General features: G+C 35.3%; 2 protein-coding genes across 3 annotated transcripts; one reads left to right on the top strand and one right to left on the bottom strand.

Annotated features, from left to right (window-relative positions):
* The first annotated feature begins 8,111 nt into the window (after window positions 1–8,111).
* Window positions 8,112–9,925, top strand: LOC113769990 (CBS domain-containing protein CBSX5-like). Its single transcript, XM_027314334.1, has 2 exons — window positions 8,112–8,455; window positions 9,073–9,925. The coding sequence occupies exons 1-2, from the start codon at window positions 8,112–8,114 to the stop codon at window positions 9,923–9,925; spliced, it is 1,197 nt and encodes a 398-aa protein (XP_027170135.1).
* Window positions 9,926–13,142: 3,217 nt separating this feature from the next.
* Window positions 13,143–17,774, bottom strand: LOC113772098 (ultraviolet-B receptor UVR8). 2 transcript variants are annotated; one of them, XM_027316644.1, is made up of 6 exons: window positions 16,792–17,774; window positions 15,713–15,925; window positions 15,062–15,172; window positions 14,354–14,722; window positions 14,130–14,237; window positions 13,143–13,693 (listed from the first exon to the last, which is right to left on the bottom strand). In XM_027316644.1, exons 1-6 carry the CDS (start codon window positions 17,128–17,130, stop codon window positions 13,352–13,354), a joined length of 1,482 nt encoding a protein of 493 aa, XP_027172445.1. In that variant the 5' UTR covers window positions 17,131–17,774; the 3' UTR covers window positions 13,143–13,351. The 2 variants fall into 2 exon arrangements, with proteins under 2 accessions (XP_027172445.1, XP_027172446.1); XM_027316645.1 differs by having other exon boundaries at window positions 15,713–15,922; window positions 16,792–17,773.
* Between the last annotated feature and the right edge of the window lie 946 nt (window positions 17,775–18,720).

The raw sequence follows: 18,720 nt of genomic DNA, 5'->3' as shown, positions 1-18,720 counted from the left end.
TTTGGAATATTCGTTGATTATCATAGTCAGCTGCATGTTTTTGTGCTGTCATCGTACTTGTGACAAAGTACGAATGGTTTTTTTTTGGAGAGATCACATAGGATTTGTAGTATTTGGTCAAAATTGTTTCGATTCGTTGGTCGGAGCATTTTGGGGGTTTTTTTTTTTTTTTTTTGGAATTTAAGTCGAACATGGGAAAGGAAAAAAGTTATTAGTACGAACTATTAATGATTGAGATAGTGACCATTTGGTAGCCAATGCCAACTTCTTGTTGATGCCATCATGTGTCTGGAGATTCTTAATGGTAATTGGAAAAATTCATAAACTTTATTTAGAAAAAAGAAGAAGAAGAAGAGGAGGCTAGCATCCATCAAGAGCATTTTTCTTGATCATACAAATTAGAGTCAAACAAAGTGGCATAATTTTGTCTTGATTGATAATGATAATAAAGGTATTATCAATATTTAAAAAAAGTCATTATCAGTATTATAATATAGTAGAACTAGTTTTGTACCCGTTCGTTGAACGGGAATCGTCGAAAAATAATAAACTTTAGTCAATTTATAAAAATGTCGATATAAAATACATATTTAATGTATAATCTATTATAACTTGTCTTAAGTATATTACTATGTGCGCATTGTAATGTAAAGTATTCTTATAATATAATTTTGAACATCTAATTCAATGAATAATAATTCAAAAATAGAAAAAATAACATTCAACAATACCATAACATTAAAAAACTTGAAAATAAATAAAAAGTGCAGTAAATAGTATCAAATAATATTCTACTATTCAGAAACTCGTTTTTATTTTTTTCTGTTTGAACATTCTCCTCGATTTGTCCGTGCAAATCAGCATTTATTGATTTTCTATTATCGCTGCATGATAGCAAAGTAGGATAACTAAATATAAAAAAAATAAATGATTTATCGCATTCAAATTTGTGTATAACAATACGTAAAGATTATAATTAAGTAAATGGCCAGAGTCTTTTAATTAACTAATGAATTTGCAGGTATATCTAATAGAGATATTTATATCTCTTGTATTTATATCGCATTACTTTCCAGTGCTTTTTATTTTTTGTTGTTTTTCCTGAAGGCAAATTAACAAACATCGTAGTATATGATCACAAAAATCAATTAACAAACATGTTAGAAAAAATCCTACAAAAATAACGATGAAAGTACTTGTTTAAATCCTATGTCTTCATACAAACAAATAGAAAATAAAACAAAAAAAAATAAAATTCAAGATATGTTACTAAACTCTTACAATTGAAGATCAACATGCCTTTTTAAAAAAAATATATATATATATTGAAAGAATATGTACCTGATAATCAAGAGGAGTGGAAACCCAAAATCGATACTTTAATATGCCAATCGCTTGCACTGAAAATACCTAACCATGAATTTGATATTTGAAATCAATATATTAGAGGCTATATGTAGTGTAGACATAGAAAATAAGAATTGATAAGAATACAAAGAGATATTGATAAGAACATTAAAAGTATGTTTATCTTAATTTAAGTTGTTTAAAGTACGTAACTTTGGGTAGGAAATAAGAATCTTATAATATTAAGAATTCTTATAGGAAATAAAACCATAATTGTCCAAATAACTTTGGGTAGGAAATAAGATCTTATGTGACCCGTACTATGCACGTATATAAACCTGTACATAATAAATTTACAAATGCGTTATCAAGATAGATTTTACTGATCTTAACAGACCACATCTACTATATCGAGTCCTTTAAGTGCATGGACTCCTATGATGTGGGTTCACACACGAAATACTCCCCACCATCTGGGCAAAGATGTATTGTGATTAAGGAATTATTAGCAAAAATATATTAAAAAAAAAGACGGGCGGAGGACACTACGGACGGAGGGTCGGGTAGGGGCCTTCGGGGTGCAAAACTTCAACAAATATCTAATGTTTTATCTCATCTTTCTTTAGCTATGATAATGGGATTTTATTTCTTTGGTAGATGACACTCCATTTTCTTTATGGACTTTTCTAGAATTTTTCAATCAGATGAAGTGCCATTTCTCTTTGCACATCAATTATGTATGGGGACTGTGAGTCTTGTAAAAACTTTCTCGGGCTAACTTTCTTTAATTTTCATGTCTAGATTGTTTGTATGTTGTTCTATATATGGGTAGATTATCTTAAAATAAAAAGGATCTATGATGAAGCTGTTAAAAAAAAAAGAATAGGACACTATAAAAAAATATATTATCATTTATTCCTATATATCTAATAGAGGAGATTTATGTCTCTTTTATTTATATCGCATTACTTTCCACTTCCTTTTTTGGGTAGGAAATAAGAATCATATAATATTAAGAATTTTTATAGGAAATAAGAATTGATATATATCCAAACAAAAAAGGAGCAAAGCCACGTAGAAAACTATTTGCCGTCTCGTTAAGCCACGTAGGAAACTACTTTCGTATTATAATTAAATTATTAAGACTTTTATTTTCTTTGTTTTTTTTTTTGGAATATTCGTTGATTATCATAGTCAGCTGCATGTTTTTGTGCTGTCATCGTACTTGTGACAAAGTACGAATGGTTTTTTTTTTTTTTGGAGAGATCACATAGGATTTGTAGTATTTGGTCAAAATTGTTTCGATTCGTTGGTCGGAGCATTTTGGGGGTTTTTTTTTTTTTTGAATTTAAGTCGCACATGGGAAAGGAAAAAAGTTATTAGTACGAACTATTAATGATTGAGATAGTGGCCATTTGGTAGCCAATGCCAACTTCTTGTTGATGCCATCATGTGTCTGGAGATTCTTAATGGTAATTGGAGCATTTTTCTTGATCATACAAATTAGAGTCAAACAAAGTGGCATAATTTTGTCTTGATTGATAATGATAATAAAGGTATTATCAATATTTAAAAAAAGTCATTATCAGTATTATAATATAGTAGAATACAACTCCTCCTTATACAGGACGAGGAGATAAATAGGTTGAGCGGTTTTTGAAAAGTTATAAGCCGTAGAAAAGTTCTATAATCAACATGTGATTATTGGAGAAGTGGTTCCATCAAAGGAGTGTGGGTTGAGAATTTAAACAAAAACAAAGGCATGTTCATTGTACATTAGGTGATCCTTCGCACGGATTACAGCCGTCATCAACAGAACAGAGTGCATGGAGCAACATGCTACATTAAAATAATCTATGGTTTGGTCACAAGTCGCTTAATCAATTGGCGTAATTTTCTTGGTTATAGTTATACTACCCGGTTTGTCTTTTGTATGTGATAAGCCGTATCAATTTTCAATTCCCAAGGCTTGTTCCAAGCAAATTCCACAAGCTCATTTGGTTTTATGATAGCTGCTATAGCACCTTCCTATCCTCTACTTTTATTATTTTTTACATATATATATATTTTCAAGAATAAAATGCAGTTTAGCAGTTTTTCCGAGAAGAACATATAAATCCCTAAGCGTCGATAATTGTCTAGAAAAGAGGCAACGATGGTTGTTGTAACAATGAGGAGGTTTGGTAAGGAAACTTCACAGCGGAGTTGAGGATCAGAAGTGGGTCAATTTTGCAGAAGTATATACCCTAGATATTGTACTCTTGAGTAAAGAAATTTTTTTTTAGAACAGGAATAAAGAAAATTCAACTGGCCGTCTCAATTGACAATATTGGGGGGTCTCAGGTTAAGTATATTTTATACGCATTTTACAAGCTCGTTGGAGTATGGAGACTGGAGAGTTGACATGATTGTTCATCAATCCTTTTCGAGGACTACAAGACGGATTCGAATGCCGGAAAGTACTTTTCTGAATTATTAGAAATAGCAGCCACGATTTCATTTATTATTGACTTCACTTTACTTTTTACCTTTTTAAGGGGAAGGGGATGACAAAATGGGTTACTAGTAGTATATATATTGCAATATATATATATACATACGTTAACATTTGCAGCATGTCCTACAATACAACGTTAACATTTCCAGCAAACCTTCGATTGTTGATCATCTTTGGTGACAATATATACATATATATTGCAAAATGAAGATAAAATTCAAACTTTTTCTTTCCATTTATATAAATTCATGAATTTTTATTTATAATACAAAAAGTCATCAACATAAAATTCATCATTAATTAGTTATTACCACGTTGAAAACGTTTTCTACGTGGCACCAACCTACTCCTAGCTTGGTTTTCCACTTTTTCATGCATGTGCCTCTTAATTATTATTAACTTTTCAAGTTACAAAAAGGAAAAATGCAATGAAACTGCCAATCGAGATCCTATAGCCTATAGGAATTTGCCCGCGAGTAGCAGCCAAGCGACAAAAGTACACAATTGTGGGCTATGGCTTGGTTTGGTGGCGTACGCACGGAAAAGTCTGATAACTTGTCCTCCAATATTCAGCAACCTAACGACTCTTGGTCGTATGGTTTTAATCTTTATTACCGTCTCTACATAAAACTGTACAGACAGAGATGACATGGGAAGCTGACTACCAAAAAAGGATTAAAGTAAGGGATTTGAACCCTATTTCTGGTGAAAAAAATTTAAAGAAAGTGTTAGAGCATTTTTTTAGTCTAATAGGTTCTTATACCTATTAGCCTTTTATATATAATCTCTTTGGACTCCCCTTCCCTATAGATTAGGATAGATTAGATTATAAAAATATTATATTTGTTCTAAAAAAAAAAAAGAAAGAGAATATGGGAGATTAAAACAAAAAAGGAAAATACAGGTATTTAAAGGATTTTTTTTAAAAAAAATACTATTATCTTTTAGTAGCTAAAAAGGGGTCTAGTTATTTCATACAAAATGCCTCAGATAGACTTGGATACGAGCTGTGTCATGCTTCTTTTGGGAGGATACTAAGTGCGATAAATAGAGAACGAGTAAAAGTTTTTTGTTCGGACTGGAGATTATTTGAAATAGAAAGTATACAATAACACTTGATAATACGTAAAGTAAAAAGGTTGAAATTAATAAAAAAAATTAAAAATAGCTTTAACCTGAGACCAAATTTTATTATTATTTTTTTTTGCAAAAAACAAAGCAATTCAAATAAACCCTGATCACGTATCAGAATTCCTAATACCAAAAGTATTAGGATTAATCTTTTCTACGCTGACAGTGTATTAGGATTAATCTTTTTTACACTGACAGTATATATACTATCAGCGTTGGATGAATGACAATTATGTAAAATTTGAATTTGAAATTTAATTTTTGCGCACATATCATGAATCAAACGATGATAGTGTATATACTGTCAGTGTATATAAGATTTACTCAAAGTATTAACTCAAATGTTTAATGGAAATCAGACCTAGAACCAATAATTGATCCAAATCCTACGGGTTTAATGCGTACGCGTTATTAATTTGGGTGTCAAGTTGGTAGTTGAAACTTTACTTCCATAACTTTCGCTGTGGAACCTCTTTCACGGGCCTGGAGTGCAAATTCCCAGAAGGCGGTTATTTGTTGACAGAATTACTAAACAATAATGAGAGACTTTTGAAGAAAAAGTACTCAACTAACGAAATTTTTATTTAAAAAATGCACTTGGTGAATGTAACTTGTGAGAAATAAATCCTTATAAAAATCAAAAAACGCATTCTGTTAGTGCAAGTTTCAATGAATAAGTTTTTTCACAGTCACGCTTGTAGAAATATATATATATTTTTTAAAGAACTCGCTGTTTGAAAATTTACTATCGTTATAACACCGGTAATCATCACTAAACATGCCAAAGCTAAAGTGCCTTAGTAGGTTCACCAAATAATCACATTTATCCTAAATTAGTGGACACTTATAACTTCCTCCGACATCAATCACTTTTACTAGTAGTAGGAATTGGCCACACCAGCAAAAGTGCAATGAATGTTTAGAAATTTCCAGGTTAAAAAGTGGAAAGTGATGAACTGTTACTTTAATGTTAACTTTTATCTCCAAATCTCCATCATGGGTCAATATTTTGTTCCATCCATATCTATAATCGTCAGCACCCAAAAAAAAAAAAAAACAAATATCCCTTATCCATAAGTTCTCCTGCTCTGAATCTGATGAAAAAGAAGTTTGTTCTCATCTCATGTTTATTTCCATGATTGTGATAGAAATTAGTCAACTTTTTTGTGATATGCTCTAAACATTTCCAAAATCAGTGTGACAAAATCTAAAGTAAATTTTTTTTTTTTTGGTCAGTATGATCCCCTAGAGCTCCTTTAAATAATGGAATACTTTTCATTTCAGAATAAGTGGTCCGCCAGTGTAATTGTTCTGGAGTTATTCGTCTTGTTCTTGGTCTCGTGTTGATAATTAAGAATATGTCTTGGAATATAAACAACCTATTGAAAGGAAGAAAATTTTGGTACAATAATATGAGGGTGATTAAGTTATTTTAGCACTTAAAAATTTGGATCAAATCTTACATCACTCTGTGGAAAAAGGATTATGCATTTAAATACTTAAAATTAGACGGGTAGTCTCTTTTTGACAATCATACGTTAAATCATAACCAATTAATATTTGATCTCGACTCATTCCAAACACCAAAATCCAAATGGACTTTTGGTACATGTAATCATGTAGGTAGATACTACTATTTGTCAGCGGAATCATACCTAGGGACAAAGTTTTTTTTTTTTTTTTTTTAATAATACGAGGATCAATATCAATTCACGTAATATTACAAATTAACTCACAAATGATAGGAAAAATAATAACACATAAACTAAGCAATTCACACAGTGAGACTTGAACGGAAAACAAGACTAGTATAAGACCAACTATCATTATAGCAGTAACTCATGTAATTAATGGGTTCATTTGGTGGTTAAACTCGGTCTTTCTTGGGCTAATCACTACTTCTTCCGTCCTATTTTGATAGTTTTGATTTTTTTCGCTCAAATTGAAAAAAAAAATTAGTTAGCTGAAGAGTAAATCTAACCTATTATTTTTATAAAATACTCTTACATTAATATTAGTAGTATGGCTAATTATTATACCTTGACATTAATTACAATAACAGTATTGATAGAAAGTTGCACCGTTCAAAGAATGAATCAAAGCAATTATTTAATAAGATGGGTTGTATTCATCGATGATAAAATATATTAAATAATAACATTTTAAAGAAATTAAAAGTTGGTTATATTTTTCAATTAAAAAATGAAGTATAATTTAAAATCGATGAAAAAGAAAAACAAGACAATCAAAATAGGACTAAGGGAATAATATTTTTCAATTGGGTTTGTTTGGACAGAGTATTATTTGGAATATTTACTGTAATATTTTTTGTGATGTGATGCATGTAAAATAAAAAAGATGATTGACAATGTAAAAAGGTAAATTGAAAAATATATTTCTGATATAAGTGAAATATTATTTAAAAAATTTTGCTATCCAAACAAACCCACGTCATTTTATTACTTATTTACCGCGATACAGCACCCTTTCCCTTATTCCATCAACAAAATTTTAGTACGTGCCCAGTTGCTCTTTTGTACCATACCAGAAACAAAAAATAGGACAGAGTGCTCTTTTGTTCCATCAACAAAATAGGTCATTTTATTACTTGAGTTTACCGCGATACAGCACCCTTTCCCTTACTCCATCAACAAAAGTTAGTACATACCCAGTTGCTCTTTTGTACCATACCAGAAACAAAAATTGCCCAAAAAACAAAAAAACAAAAAAGCAGTCGGGGGTTTAATCAGCAGTGGGCTCAATACGGCAGCCCAGTTTACCTCTGGCTCCAAAAGACGAACGTATGGGCTGGGGTAATTGTTACTTTTGTACAATGTTTACTAGTAATCCTCAGCATTTTTTAATAAAGAAATAGTGATAATAATGCAACCAAAAAACTTTATACGACTAGACTATTAACTACTAAGTGTCAAAGACCCCACTAATTTTTTTCAACGCCCCCCTCCCGAGAACTCCCACTGAGCCGGCAACCCAACCAACATCTCTGCTTATAAATATACATAAAACATCCACTCCCCTGCATCAGCCACTTTCCACTCCATTCCTTTTCCAAGTAGATTCTTTAATTTCCTGCAACAAAACTTCTTAAACAAATCTCCAATATTTTCAGAGTTGCATGGCAGCTGGTTTGTTGGCTCATGAGGTAGCTGACCTCTGTTTAGGAAAGCCACCCCTGAAATCTCTTTCCATTTCGGCCACTGTTGCTGATGCTTTGACTGCTCTCAAGGCTTCCGATGAGAACTGGATCAGTGTATGGAGCTGCGACCACCACTCCAACAAGAACAGCTTCAATGTGAATGAGGATTGTGTCTGCATTGGAAAAATTTGCATGGTTGATATCATTTGTTATCTTTGTGAAGAAGAGAACCTTTGTTGCCCTTCTTTGGCTCTGCAGTCTCCTGTTTCTGCATTGCTGTCAAAGGTTCCTGGCTTGGTGAGGCACGTGGAACCCTCTTCAAGGTATTGGTCCTATTGGATTGGATATGGATATCAATCTCTATCTCCATATCCCTCCATCTCTTCTCTCTCTTTCTTTGTCTTGTTTCTTTTTTTTTTTTCTGTTGCATACTTCAAGAAATTTGGCACTTTCTGCAGTGTTATCTTCAATCTTCATCAGAAGTACTGCCTGCCCAGTCCGATTGTTGTTGAGAAACAAATATATATTTCCGTACCTTTCTAGACCTCATTAATGGCCTTAACTCCAATTCTGTTTACTTATAGTTTCCCTTTGACTTAATTAATATCCTATTCCTAGGAGTTTCTTTAACTTTTCTTCTTCGTTTAAAGAAAGGTCAAGCTTTGAATAACAATATATAAGTAGAAGGTAATTATGTGGAGGGAGATTCATGTGCCCAAAGATCCTTCAATTTTTGTTTTTCAGGTAAAAGTCACTGTTTGTTTTTTTCTGCAATTTTGCAACGAACATGAGAAGGATTTCTCATTTTTATGTTGGCATTAGCTATTGTTTTCTTTTCTTTACAGGAGTCACCGGCACCTGAATGGAAACTATGTTTATTTGGTTGATGACAAGATTTGAGGATCTAACCTTAATTCAAACCCTGTTTCTCTTTTTACAGCATAGTCGAAGCTATTGATCTGATCCTTCAAGGGGCTCAGAATCTTGTTGTCCCTATAAAGAGCAGAATTACTGGAAGCTCAAGAAGGAAATTACTCCAAAAATCAACCTCAGTCACTCCCACGATACACAATGGCCGTGAATTTTGTTGGTTAACACAAGAGGATGTGATCAGATTCCTTCTCAACTCCATTGGCCTTTTCTCGCCAATTGCTGCACTTTCAATTGAAAGACTTGGGATTATTAGCTCCGAATTTATGGCCGTAACGTACCACTCGCGGGCCTCATCAGCGATTGGAGCAATTGCACAAGCCCACAGCGATCAAACATCAGTGGCTGTTGTTGATGATGACGGCATTTTGGTAGGAGAGATTTCTCCCTTCACCCTTGCTTGCTGCGACGAGTCCGTGGCAGCTGCAATCACAACCCTCTCCGCAAGTGATCTGATGGCCTATATAGATTGCGGAGGTCCACCTGAGGACATTGTGAGGCTTGTGATTGCACGGTTGAAGGAGAGAGATCTCCAGGGAATGTTAGATGAGTTCATGATCGATTCGTCTAACATTTCCTCTAACTCCTCATCTTCATCTGATGAGGAGTTCTCATCCTCAACCACGACGTTGTCACGGTTGGGGAGGCTTAATAGGTCTAGTAGTTACTCAGCTAGGATGATGAGAAGGGCCGAGGCAATAGTTTGCCATCCAGGAAGCTCTTTGGTGGCTGTGATGATTCAGGCACTTGCGCATCGCGTAAATTTCGTTTGGGTGATTGAAGAGGATGGCAGTGTGGTTGGAATCGTCACATTTTCAGACATTTTGGGGGTTTTCCGCGAACATCTAGATTCCATGGTTTAAGGGATTTGATCTCTCATCAGTAGAAGTTAATAATGGGGTGTTGTAAAATAGAAAAAAGGGGAACATGTGAATATGTCGAGCGAGCCTGGGCCCCAGTTTTTGTTTTCTGTCGTAGCATGTGACATTGAACATTTGCTGACTGAGAATCCGGCTGTACGTTTTGTATGCTTTGACTTTTATGAATTTCTTCATGTATGAACAAATCTATTACGAGTATTCTTCTCTTCATTGACCCCTACTTACATGGCAAAGCCAAAGATTTAGCAGCATCTAGTATTTTCTTAATGTGCATTGATCCCCTGCTTGAAATGCCGCTTAAGGCATGATAGCTCGGTTACTCAATGCTAGGCTCTCTGAAAAGAATCAAAAATTCTTGATCCTTCAATTTTCAGTCGCTGTCTCTCAAGGCAGTAGATGCAAGAAAGACATTCGCAAAGTTGTGGTAGTCCTGTTAGCTAGCTATGTATTTTGTTAGTCTGTCTCTATCTTTGGCAAAGAATGCAAGAATACACGGTTGCTTTACTCATAGCTTATTGACTTAAATGAACTTTTTCCGAAGAACTGAAGAAGTTTGTTTTTCCTACAGCATCCTAGTCTCTTCCTCGGCTCAACAACAAAGACTTCTACCTAGAAAATGGGGGAAAAAAGAGATGGATTTCAACAAGCATGAAAATATGTGATTCTAACACATATTTCAACAAGCATGGTATGTGGTTCCAATTTGTTGAAATTCATTGAAAGCACGTTGAAGAGAGAATGTCACAAGTAGCTTCAAAGGCTAGGATGAATTTATGTAAACAAATAACTTCAAGTTTTTTTTTTCTCACTTGTGTTCCCCATAGCTAAGCTATGCCTTAAAAAAAAAAAAAAGAGTCATTGCAACCATGTTTGAACGCTAGCAACACCGGAATATGGTGTCTTGTACTTGCATGATGAGTAATGGTATTTATGATTTCTTGTTCAGAAAAGACGAGACCAAGTTTGTCTTGCATGTTAACTTGGCATCTATATATCAAGAATTCTTTTTACGGGCTATATATATACATATAACCAATTCTTGTATCGATGTTAAGAGAGCTTAGGCATGGCAGTTAGTTTTATCTGTACAAGCATTATGCTTCGTTCCACTGTATATTTCATAGATTGGGTCATGTACTGCTACGAGCTTCTTCAAGATAGCTGGTGAGTTTCCTGACCCAAAAGATGATGTGGATTTCTTAAGTTTCTTTCTGTCTACATCCTGTTGTCATTATAAGTAATCTCCATTAATGAGATGAAAGGCGTATACTTCTCGCTTTCTTTTTGCCTACTTCTTGTTTTATACTATTTTGATTATTTAACACGTTCACTTTCGAGTGAAAAGACAAAAAAACTACTCCAGTTATAATACAAACTGGCATACATTGATTTACATGAGACGTGAGTCTCATAATACACAGAGGGCAACAGTCCTCATAATATAGGATTACGAGTTGATTTGATAGCACTAGTGGGAGGTGTTCTTTATTCTTGCTCTAAGCTACCCAACATTCTTCTGATATAATCCATCGAATCAAAAGTAAACCAGCTATTATTATATGGTTTCTCCCGGGATTATCTATGTTTTCAGAACATCCGCAGTGTGCATGCAAATTGCAAAATTGGGTTGCAGGCTTCCAGCTCCTACTTCTCTGGCATTGGTGGTGAAGGTATTAACAGAGGTAGGTAGGTAGGTTTAGCTGCTGTGAAATGAAAGCAATAGCGGAAAACAGTAAAAGCAATTGAGACGCGAAGGAAAAGTGGCAAATGGTGAAGGCACGATGCAATACGATGATTAGGCCAATGGTGTTAGAAAGGAGCAGGTGGGGCAGTTGTTCCAACCTATGACAAAATGGGACTGCATTTTATAGTTGAGAATTCGTTTTCACCCACTTTTTTCCCCCTTGTCTCCTCTGATTTGAAAGCGAGTTCCAGTTATTTTTTGGGACAATGAAAAGTTTGGTAGTATACACGAATAATTTCACAAGGCTTGCACAGTAAAAACTTGTTGTCTATTCAGTCATAATTTCAATATTATCCAGTTGACAACTTGGTCAAAAATGTGGAACTTCATTTTCGAAATTTACCTAACCCATTTTGGTGGGTTTTAGCTATACACTTTATTGGAGTGTAAGCTATGAATCAGGTGTGTTATGCCTTCAGTTTCAAATCTGCATATAGGTACAGTATCATGAATTAATAAATCAATCAAGTTCTTACCCTTCTTCATTTGCCAGGCATGGAGCCATGCCATTTGCCTATTACTATATGTTAATGGGGCTAAATTGCACTTCTGATCAGGGTCAAGTCTCTGCTACTAATTACTACATGATTAGACGGCAAACATATCCTTAGTTATTGGACGGTCGAAAGTCTAACTGAAATAATGAGGGCCATTTATCTGATGGTATGATAAGCCTTTTTTAAAAAAAAAAAAAAAAAATCTGCATCACTTATTTGCTAGCAACATGTACTTATTAAGTTTTTTTGGATAATAAAACTGCTCAATCAAGTTCTCATCAATCCTCACCAATTGGGTGGTTTTTTGTGGGCCTCTTTAGATTGCTTTCGGATCGTTTTTCGATTAACTCCTGCATTTGTTTAAATTAGGTGGACATGTGTGCGTGAGTTATTTACCGGTTTGGATAAAAAAAGTTCTCATCAATCCTCGGCCACACAGGTTGTTTATGGACATGCTGGAGGAGGAGGTACAAGTACAGCAAAGCTGCCACAGCCACGAGGAGTAAAAGCTTTTCAGATTGTTGCAGAAGGTGTAGACGTGTGTTATTCGGACACGGGGCGGGGACGGTCATCTATCCTCTCCGTGCTATTCACTATCGTAGTCCTACATTTTTCAGAGCTTACTAGCAGAGGAGGAGGGTAGTACATCAGAACTGCTGCTCTTCAAGAAAGGGTGATGCATGCAGATAAAATAATTGCGGTTTGCATGGTACATTTTCACGTGGTGCACAGGCAAATATAGAAGGAAACGTTTGTGCTTCCTTTGCCTTTCGAAAGCGTAGTTGTAGCTGTAGGTAGCAAAAATGTGAAAAGCTTCAATTATTGGCACAAGCCAGACCAGAGCAATCTTAACAGTAGCACGTGAAGAACCATTATGCAAAAGCTAAGTGGCAGCCAGGTTTGGATAAACCGATTTTAGCAAGAAAAAACCAGGAATGATGGCCAACAGCTTCATGCAAGTACAGGAAAAGATCTTTGGACATCAATTTTGTAGTAGAAGTTCCAAGGAACAGGACGTCCCACATAAAAGCATTCAAAAATCATTATCCAGCACAAGCACTGCAACACTACAACTGTCTTGTCATCAGTTCCGAACATCAAGCAATAAGTCTCCAATACAAACACAAAATAATATCTAGCCTCCAATAATCAAAAAGAAGAGCACCCCTATTCAGCACTTTCTGGCACAAGGTCTATGCCATCTATTTCCTGAAGAAAGATTTCAGTTGGTTTAAGGCATCCTCTGAGCGAGTCGTGCCCCAGTTGTGCTCTTTCATTATCTCCGAACCCAAACATTTGTCCCTGATTAGTGACCACGACACTGTGGTACAACCCAGTACTAACTTGGGAAATGTGGTGGTTTCTCAAGCAGTCAAGAACTCGAGGCCATAATATTTTGTCAGACACTCCCCTGTCAGGAAAGCCCAGACTACCAAATCCCATCCACCCGAAGCCATAAAGAGAACCATCATCCACCAGAACAAAGGTTTTCCTCTTGCTTGCACAGACCTATGTAAAATGATTCATTAGGTCAATGCGCAACTTTGAAGGAATAAAGCAATTAAGAAACGATAAATTGGATATTAGTAACTTAAATAAGGCTATTGCAGTGGACGTCTAAGATGACGTGTGAAGAAATGATAAACAATCTCCAAAGCTCAGACATTTTGTGGATCACATTAACACAGGAAAAATAGAGGTACAAAGGTATATTGTTGAGACTAAAATATATTTAGGACATTGTATTTGTATCCCAGAGAGTGATGCCCTTCCAGCAAGAGTCTGGCTCCTAGTTATAAGTTTTAGATTGACGGATTCCATCTTCAGACCTCACATCTAGATATCTTTTCCAATATGACCTATGCTTAACACGTGAATAAATTACAACAATAACACATGTTTTTCTCAGCCAATTACTATATAAATTATAACACATAAACAATACCTGCACAGCAAGGTGACTCTGAATGCTGCTCAAGAGCTCTGGAGTCGTCCTATCAGTTTCATCTCCATGGCCAAGTGCACCACAGTAACCTTTGCCCCAAGTATACACCTGTAGGTTATCAAATAATGCATAAACATGATTGGGATAATTGAGTAACTAACAGCAAACATCTCTGCAACAAAAAAAAAAAAACTCATTTTCTCTTAGCTAATGTGAGGGATTACATATCCGCAGGAATCAAGTGCCACCACATGTTCATCACCAGCAGATACACGAACCACATGAATTCCTTTTCTCCTGAATGACTGTAATGCACGTGGTTGAAGCTCATTATGTTGCTCACCGTGTCCCAGGCAAAAATTAGTGCCTGAACCAAAAGAGAAGAGCGTCCCATCTTTGCATACAGCAAAAGCATAACTTGGACCCGCAGCAATATGAACTATAGAACCAAGATGTTCAAGTAATTGTACAATTTTCGGTGTTGGTCTATCCAGTGTGTCACCATGTCCAAGTTGACCATGTGCATTGGTGCCACATGTATAGACATGGCCTTGTCTTGAGAGGAACATAGTGAAACTAAGCCCTGCAGCAACCTGAAACAAGTTTTATTAGTGTCAATAACAAACTCACGAAAAAACAAAAATTCAATAATGGGCCTAATGGCTCCAAAATGCTAAGAACTTAATTTAAAACTCAGCAATAACATGAAAGCTGTCCATTCAGAGTTGGAAGGGTAGACTCAAAGGGAACCATTCCACTTCAACCCAAAACACTGTGTCTTCTAAGCAACCACCTTATGGACTATAATTCTTCTAGTTAGGAAAGAAAAGGGTAGGAGGAGAGGGTTTTTGGGTCACTACTTGCATAAGTTTTACTAGTAGTGTCTATAACAAGGGATGGTTGCATAGAAAAGCGTAACAACAATTATATACCTTCTCACAAGGAATTCCTTTCAGTGATTCAACAAGACGAGGCCGGAATATAGGACGGTTTGTGTCTCTGTGCCCACAACAGAACGATGAATTATCTCCACAGGTGAAAACCTGCATCATTAAACAGAATCACAAGAATGTCAAAATAAAGGGCTTCAGAATTTAAGATACTCAAAATATTAATCATAAAGGGGAGATTGATATATACAAATAAACCAGGACAAATTACCCAAAAAATATGCATTTAAATACTGAAACCTTTCCTGAGACAAATGCAAAAGAAATACAGTTGTATTCCTTTGAATTATGTATAACAATTTCTCCACTCATGTAGCAACATTATTAGAGTCTCCACTCCAGAAAAATGTAGATATCATTTAAGCCCAAATTAAAAATAAAAAGATAAAAAAGGAAACATTATAAATGACATGCTATTCTTACTTCTTAATCCCTTCAAAATGCAAATACAACCAATGCCAGGAAAAGTAGAAATGGAACACCTAAATATATATTTAGGCATTATCTCATCTTACATGCTCAGGACATCACAAACAATGCAGTGAATCAGAAGCAAATGGAACTATCTTCTTCCAAAATATTACTGGAAATATCCTAGGATAGATAGAAAAAGAAGTAGAAGTAGCAACAAACCTCTCCAGACTGAGTAACAAAAGCAGCATGGTTGTGGGAGGCCGACACATGGACTACTTGTGAAGCAGTTGGGAAGCTAATGCATGTAAATGCTACACATTGTGTTGTCTCTGGACCGTGACCAAGAACGCCGCATAAGCTGGAACCACAAGAGTATACCTCTGAATCCTTGATCAGCAGTGTGTGATATCTACCACATCTTATTTGCATCTGCCGGTAACACTAATGAAATTAGTACCTAGAACACTTGCATCCTGGCTAACTAAACAAAGATCACAACTCAAACACCATAAACATAGTCATAGACTCTTTTAACTCCCCTTAGAATCTAAGATCTCATTTTTGATACTTCCACTCGATAACTTTAATTTGTTTCTATCCTTCTTCAAATCAGATATTTATAGTTAGCAACTTAGCTTTGCAATACTTACCCAAAATTTTAATTTTCTATTATCTTCAAGTTCTGCTAATATACGCTACAATGGCATACAGAACTAATATCCCAAACAATGCAAAGTATCAAGTTTAAATAACCAAGTAATGCTGTTCGATTTCATGTTGCCACAGTTTACACCTAGGTTTGTGCTTTATTGTCAGAGAAATCAAACTTATCCATGTAAAAGCAATACTCCCATAACACAAGGAAAAAAAAAAGTGCCATGGTAAAGAAGTAAACGACTAAATGTCCTGGCAGACTTGACTCATTTTTCGTCCTCTCATTGCAGCGATGGGGCCGTGTACAATTTTTTTCTCAATTGTTTGGTTGTTTTTTGCCTTCTATATCGATCGTAGAGACCGCCGGATTTCTCAGACAATATTTGTCTGCCTCACCTTGCCCTTCTCACCTAGACACCATGTATGTTTGTAGCAAAAGCCAAAAACATTTCAAACTAACAATTCCTGGATAATTCTAACGAAACATACAACAGCATGACATATCGACTGCAGTACTACATAAATAAGGTATACAACCATGTTACGAACTTCCAAAATCAAATGCAACTAAAACCAGCAAACAAATAAGCGAGCAAACGAGAATTCAAATATTGAAAACTAATTTAATTTCCAAGAAGTAGTACATTGCCTGCAGAGGTTTCAACCACGTCCGAGGATTTCTCCACAGACTGCAAGAACCTCAACAGCCGCTTCCAATTACCGTTACACCTATTCAGAGCCTCTTTCTGAGCATTGAAATGCAAAGAAGCATAAACTGGGTGCAACTGACAGAGCCTAAAGGCAGCAAAATCCACAAAAGACCGGAATTCTTTGGAAAACAACCCATGATTCTCTCTAAAAGTCCTTGAAGTCAGCTCCAAACAGGCCAAATCAACCGCACTTAGCCTCCCTGAGATCAATATATCAAGTACCAAATGCGAAGGCAAGTCCTCCATTGAAGGAGTCCTTAACCGATCCCCCATTTTTAAAGAGAGAAAAATGGATCCTTTTTTCTTCTTTTTAAGGAGAGTTGGGTAATTGAGCTTGAATTGGTGAAAGGTCAAATTTTTAGTCGAAATCGGAGACAGTATAAGCAAATTATGAAGAAAATGATGTCAGAGTGAAGAAAATTTGATGATACTAAGGGTTTAAACGAGAAATTCAATCGTAATTTAAGCAGTGAAATAATATAAATCATGAGAAGCCTAAAATCAGAGCTCAAAACCCGAATTGTGCAAGAAAGATTGAATTTTTGGAAAGCCCAGCTGAGAAAATGTTCGATCCGAAGAGAGAACAGATCAGCTACAGTTGAACTCTTTAAAAAAAGCGTGATTCTGAAGTGAGAAAAGAAAAATGTGGGGACTTGGGGGATCAGAAACTAGGGATTGATACAATCAAGTAGGTAAAGAAAAGCCAGCAGCAGTTTTTAGACTGTAGAATCATTTTGCTTATAAACAAAAACAGACTATTAGTGAAGGAAAAGAAAAAGAAGAGGAAAGTGACTAATGAAAGCTTTTTCGGTGCCGATTATTTTAATCTTTTCTACTTTTTGTAGCCCAAATGACAAAAGAAAAAGGAAAAGTTGAGGAGGGCTTAGCGACCAATCCATCAAATGCCGAGCTCATTGGGTGCTTACTATTGAAATTTGCTTAAAAGATGTGGACTTTATAAAGCAGAGATGACTGACAAATGAAGTAATTTTGTGCTACTTTTATATAAGAAATTAGAAAAAAAATTGTTCAAGAGATGGCCAGGTATCTTCTTTTCAACGTATGCATGGAGCTGTCTGAACTAATGACAATGTAGAGTGCCTTATGCATCTCCTATTTTTTTCTAACCAATGTGGAATTTTTAGTCTGAAATTTCGTGTGGGAATAATTTGAAGCATGAAACTTCAATTGTACTTTTAGTGTGTTAGTGTATCCGGGTTTTGATGACTTGAAGATGGCCTCTTTGTTGGTGGATTTTCGAGCTGTCGGCCCTTGGTGGTTGTGTTCTCTCTCTCGTTCCTCGAGATGGATTCGTCATTCTTGCAAGAATTTTGCCACGTGGACAACCTTTTCTCTGACACGTAGGAGAATAGGTGAAATTCTGCGTCAGATTCCACTGTTAACGAGGACTCGCAGGAAAGAATATTTCGCTTGCCTGGATAGCACAAATATTTCAAATAATATTTCACTTCCATCATAAATACATTTTCCAATTCATCTTTTTATATTTTCAATTATCTTTTTATTTCACATACATTACATCACAAAAAGTGTTACAGTAATGATTTCAAATAATATTCTATCCAAACAAAATTGTTTTACACGCACAGCACAATCGCAAAAAAAATTTTCAACATAAGTAGATAAAGTAGCAACTCGATTCGATTCAGCCAAATCCTTCGTCGTCCTCTTTTTTCAAAAAAGTCGCATGTTTTTTGCGCGATGTGCTGTGATTTTAATATCTCTTCCAAAAACTAGGCCAAGCACAAAACATTTCTTGATACCTTCACCGCTCCCCCCTCCTATCTTTCTTGTCCTCTCCAAATTTCTAAACTCTCGTCGTATCCTTCCTTTCTCATTCTC

This window comes from Coffea eugenioides, chromosome 5 (assembly GCF_003713205.1).
Source record: "Coffea eugenioides isolate CCC68of chromosome 5, Ceug_1.0, whole genome shotgun sequence".
NCBI lineage: Eukaryota > Viridiplantae > Streptophyta > Magnoliopsida > Gentianales > Rubiaceae > Coffea > Coffea eugenioides.
Note: the sequence above shows the minus strand (reverse complement) of the source record. Positions and strands in the feature narration are given on the sequence as shown.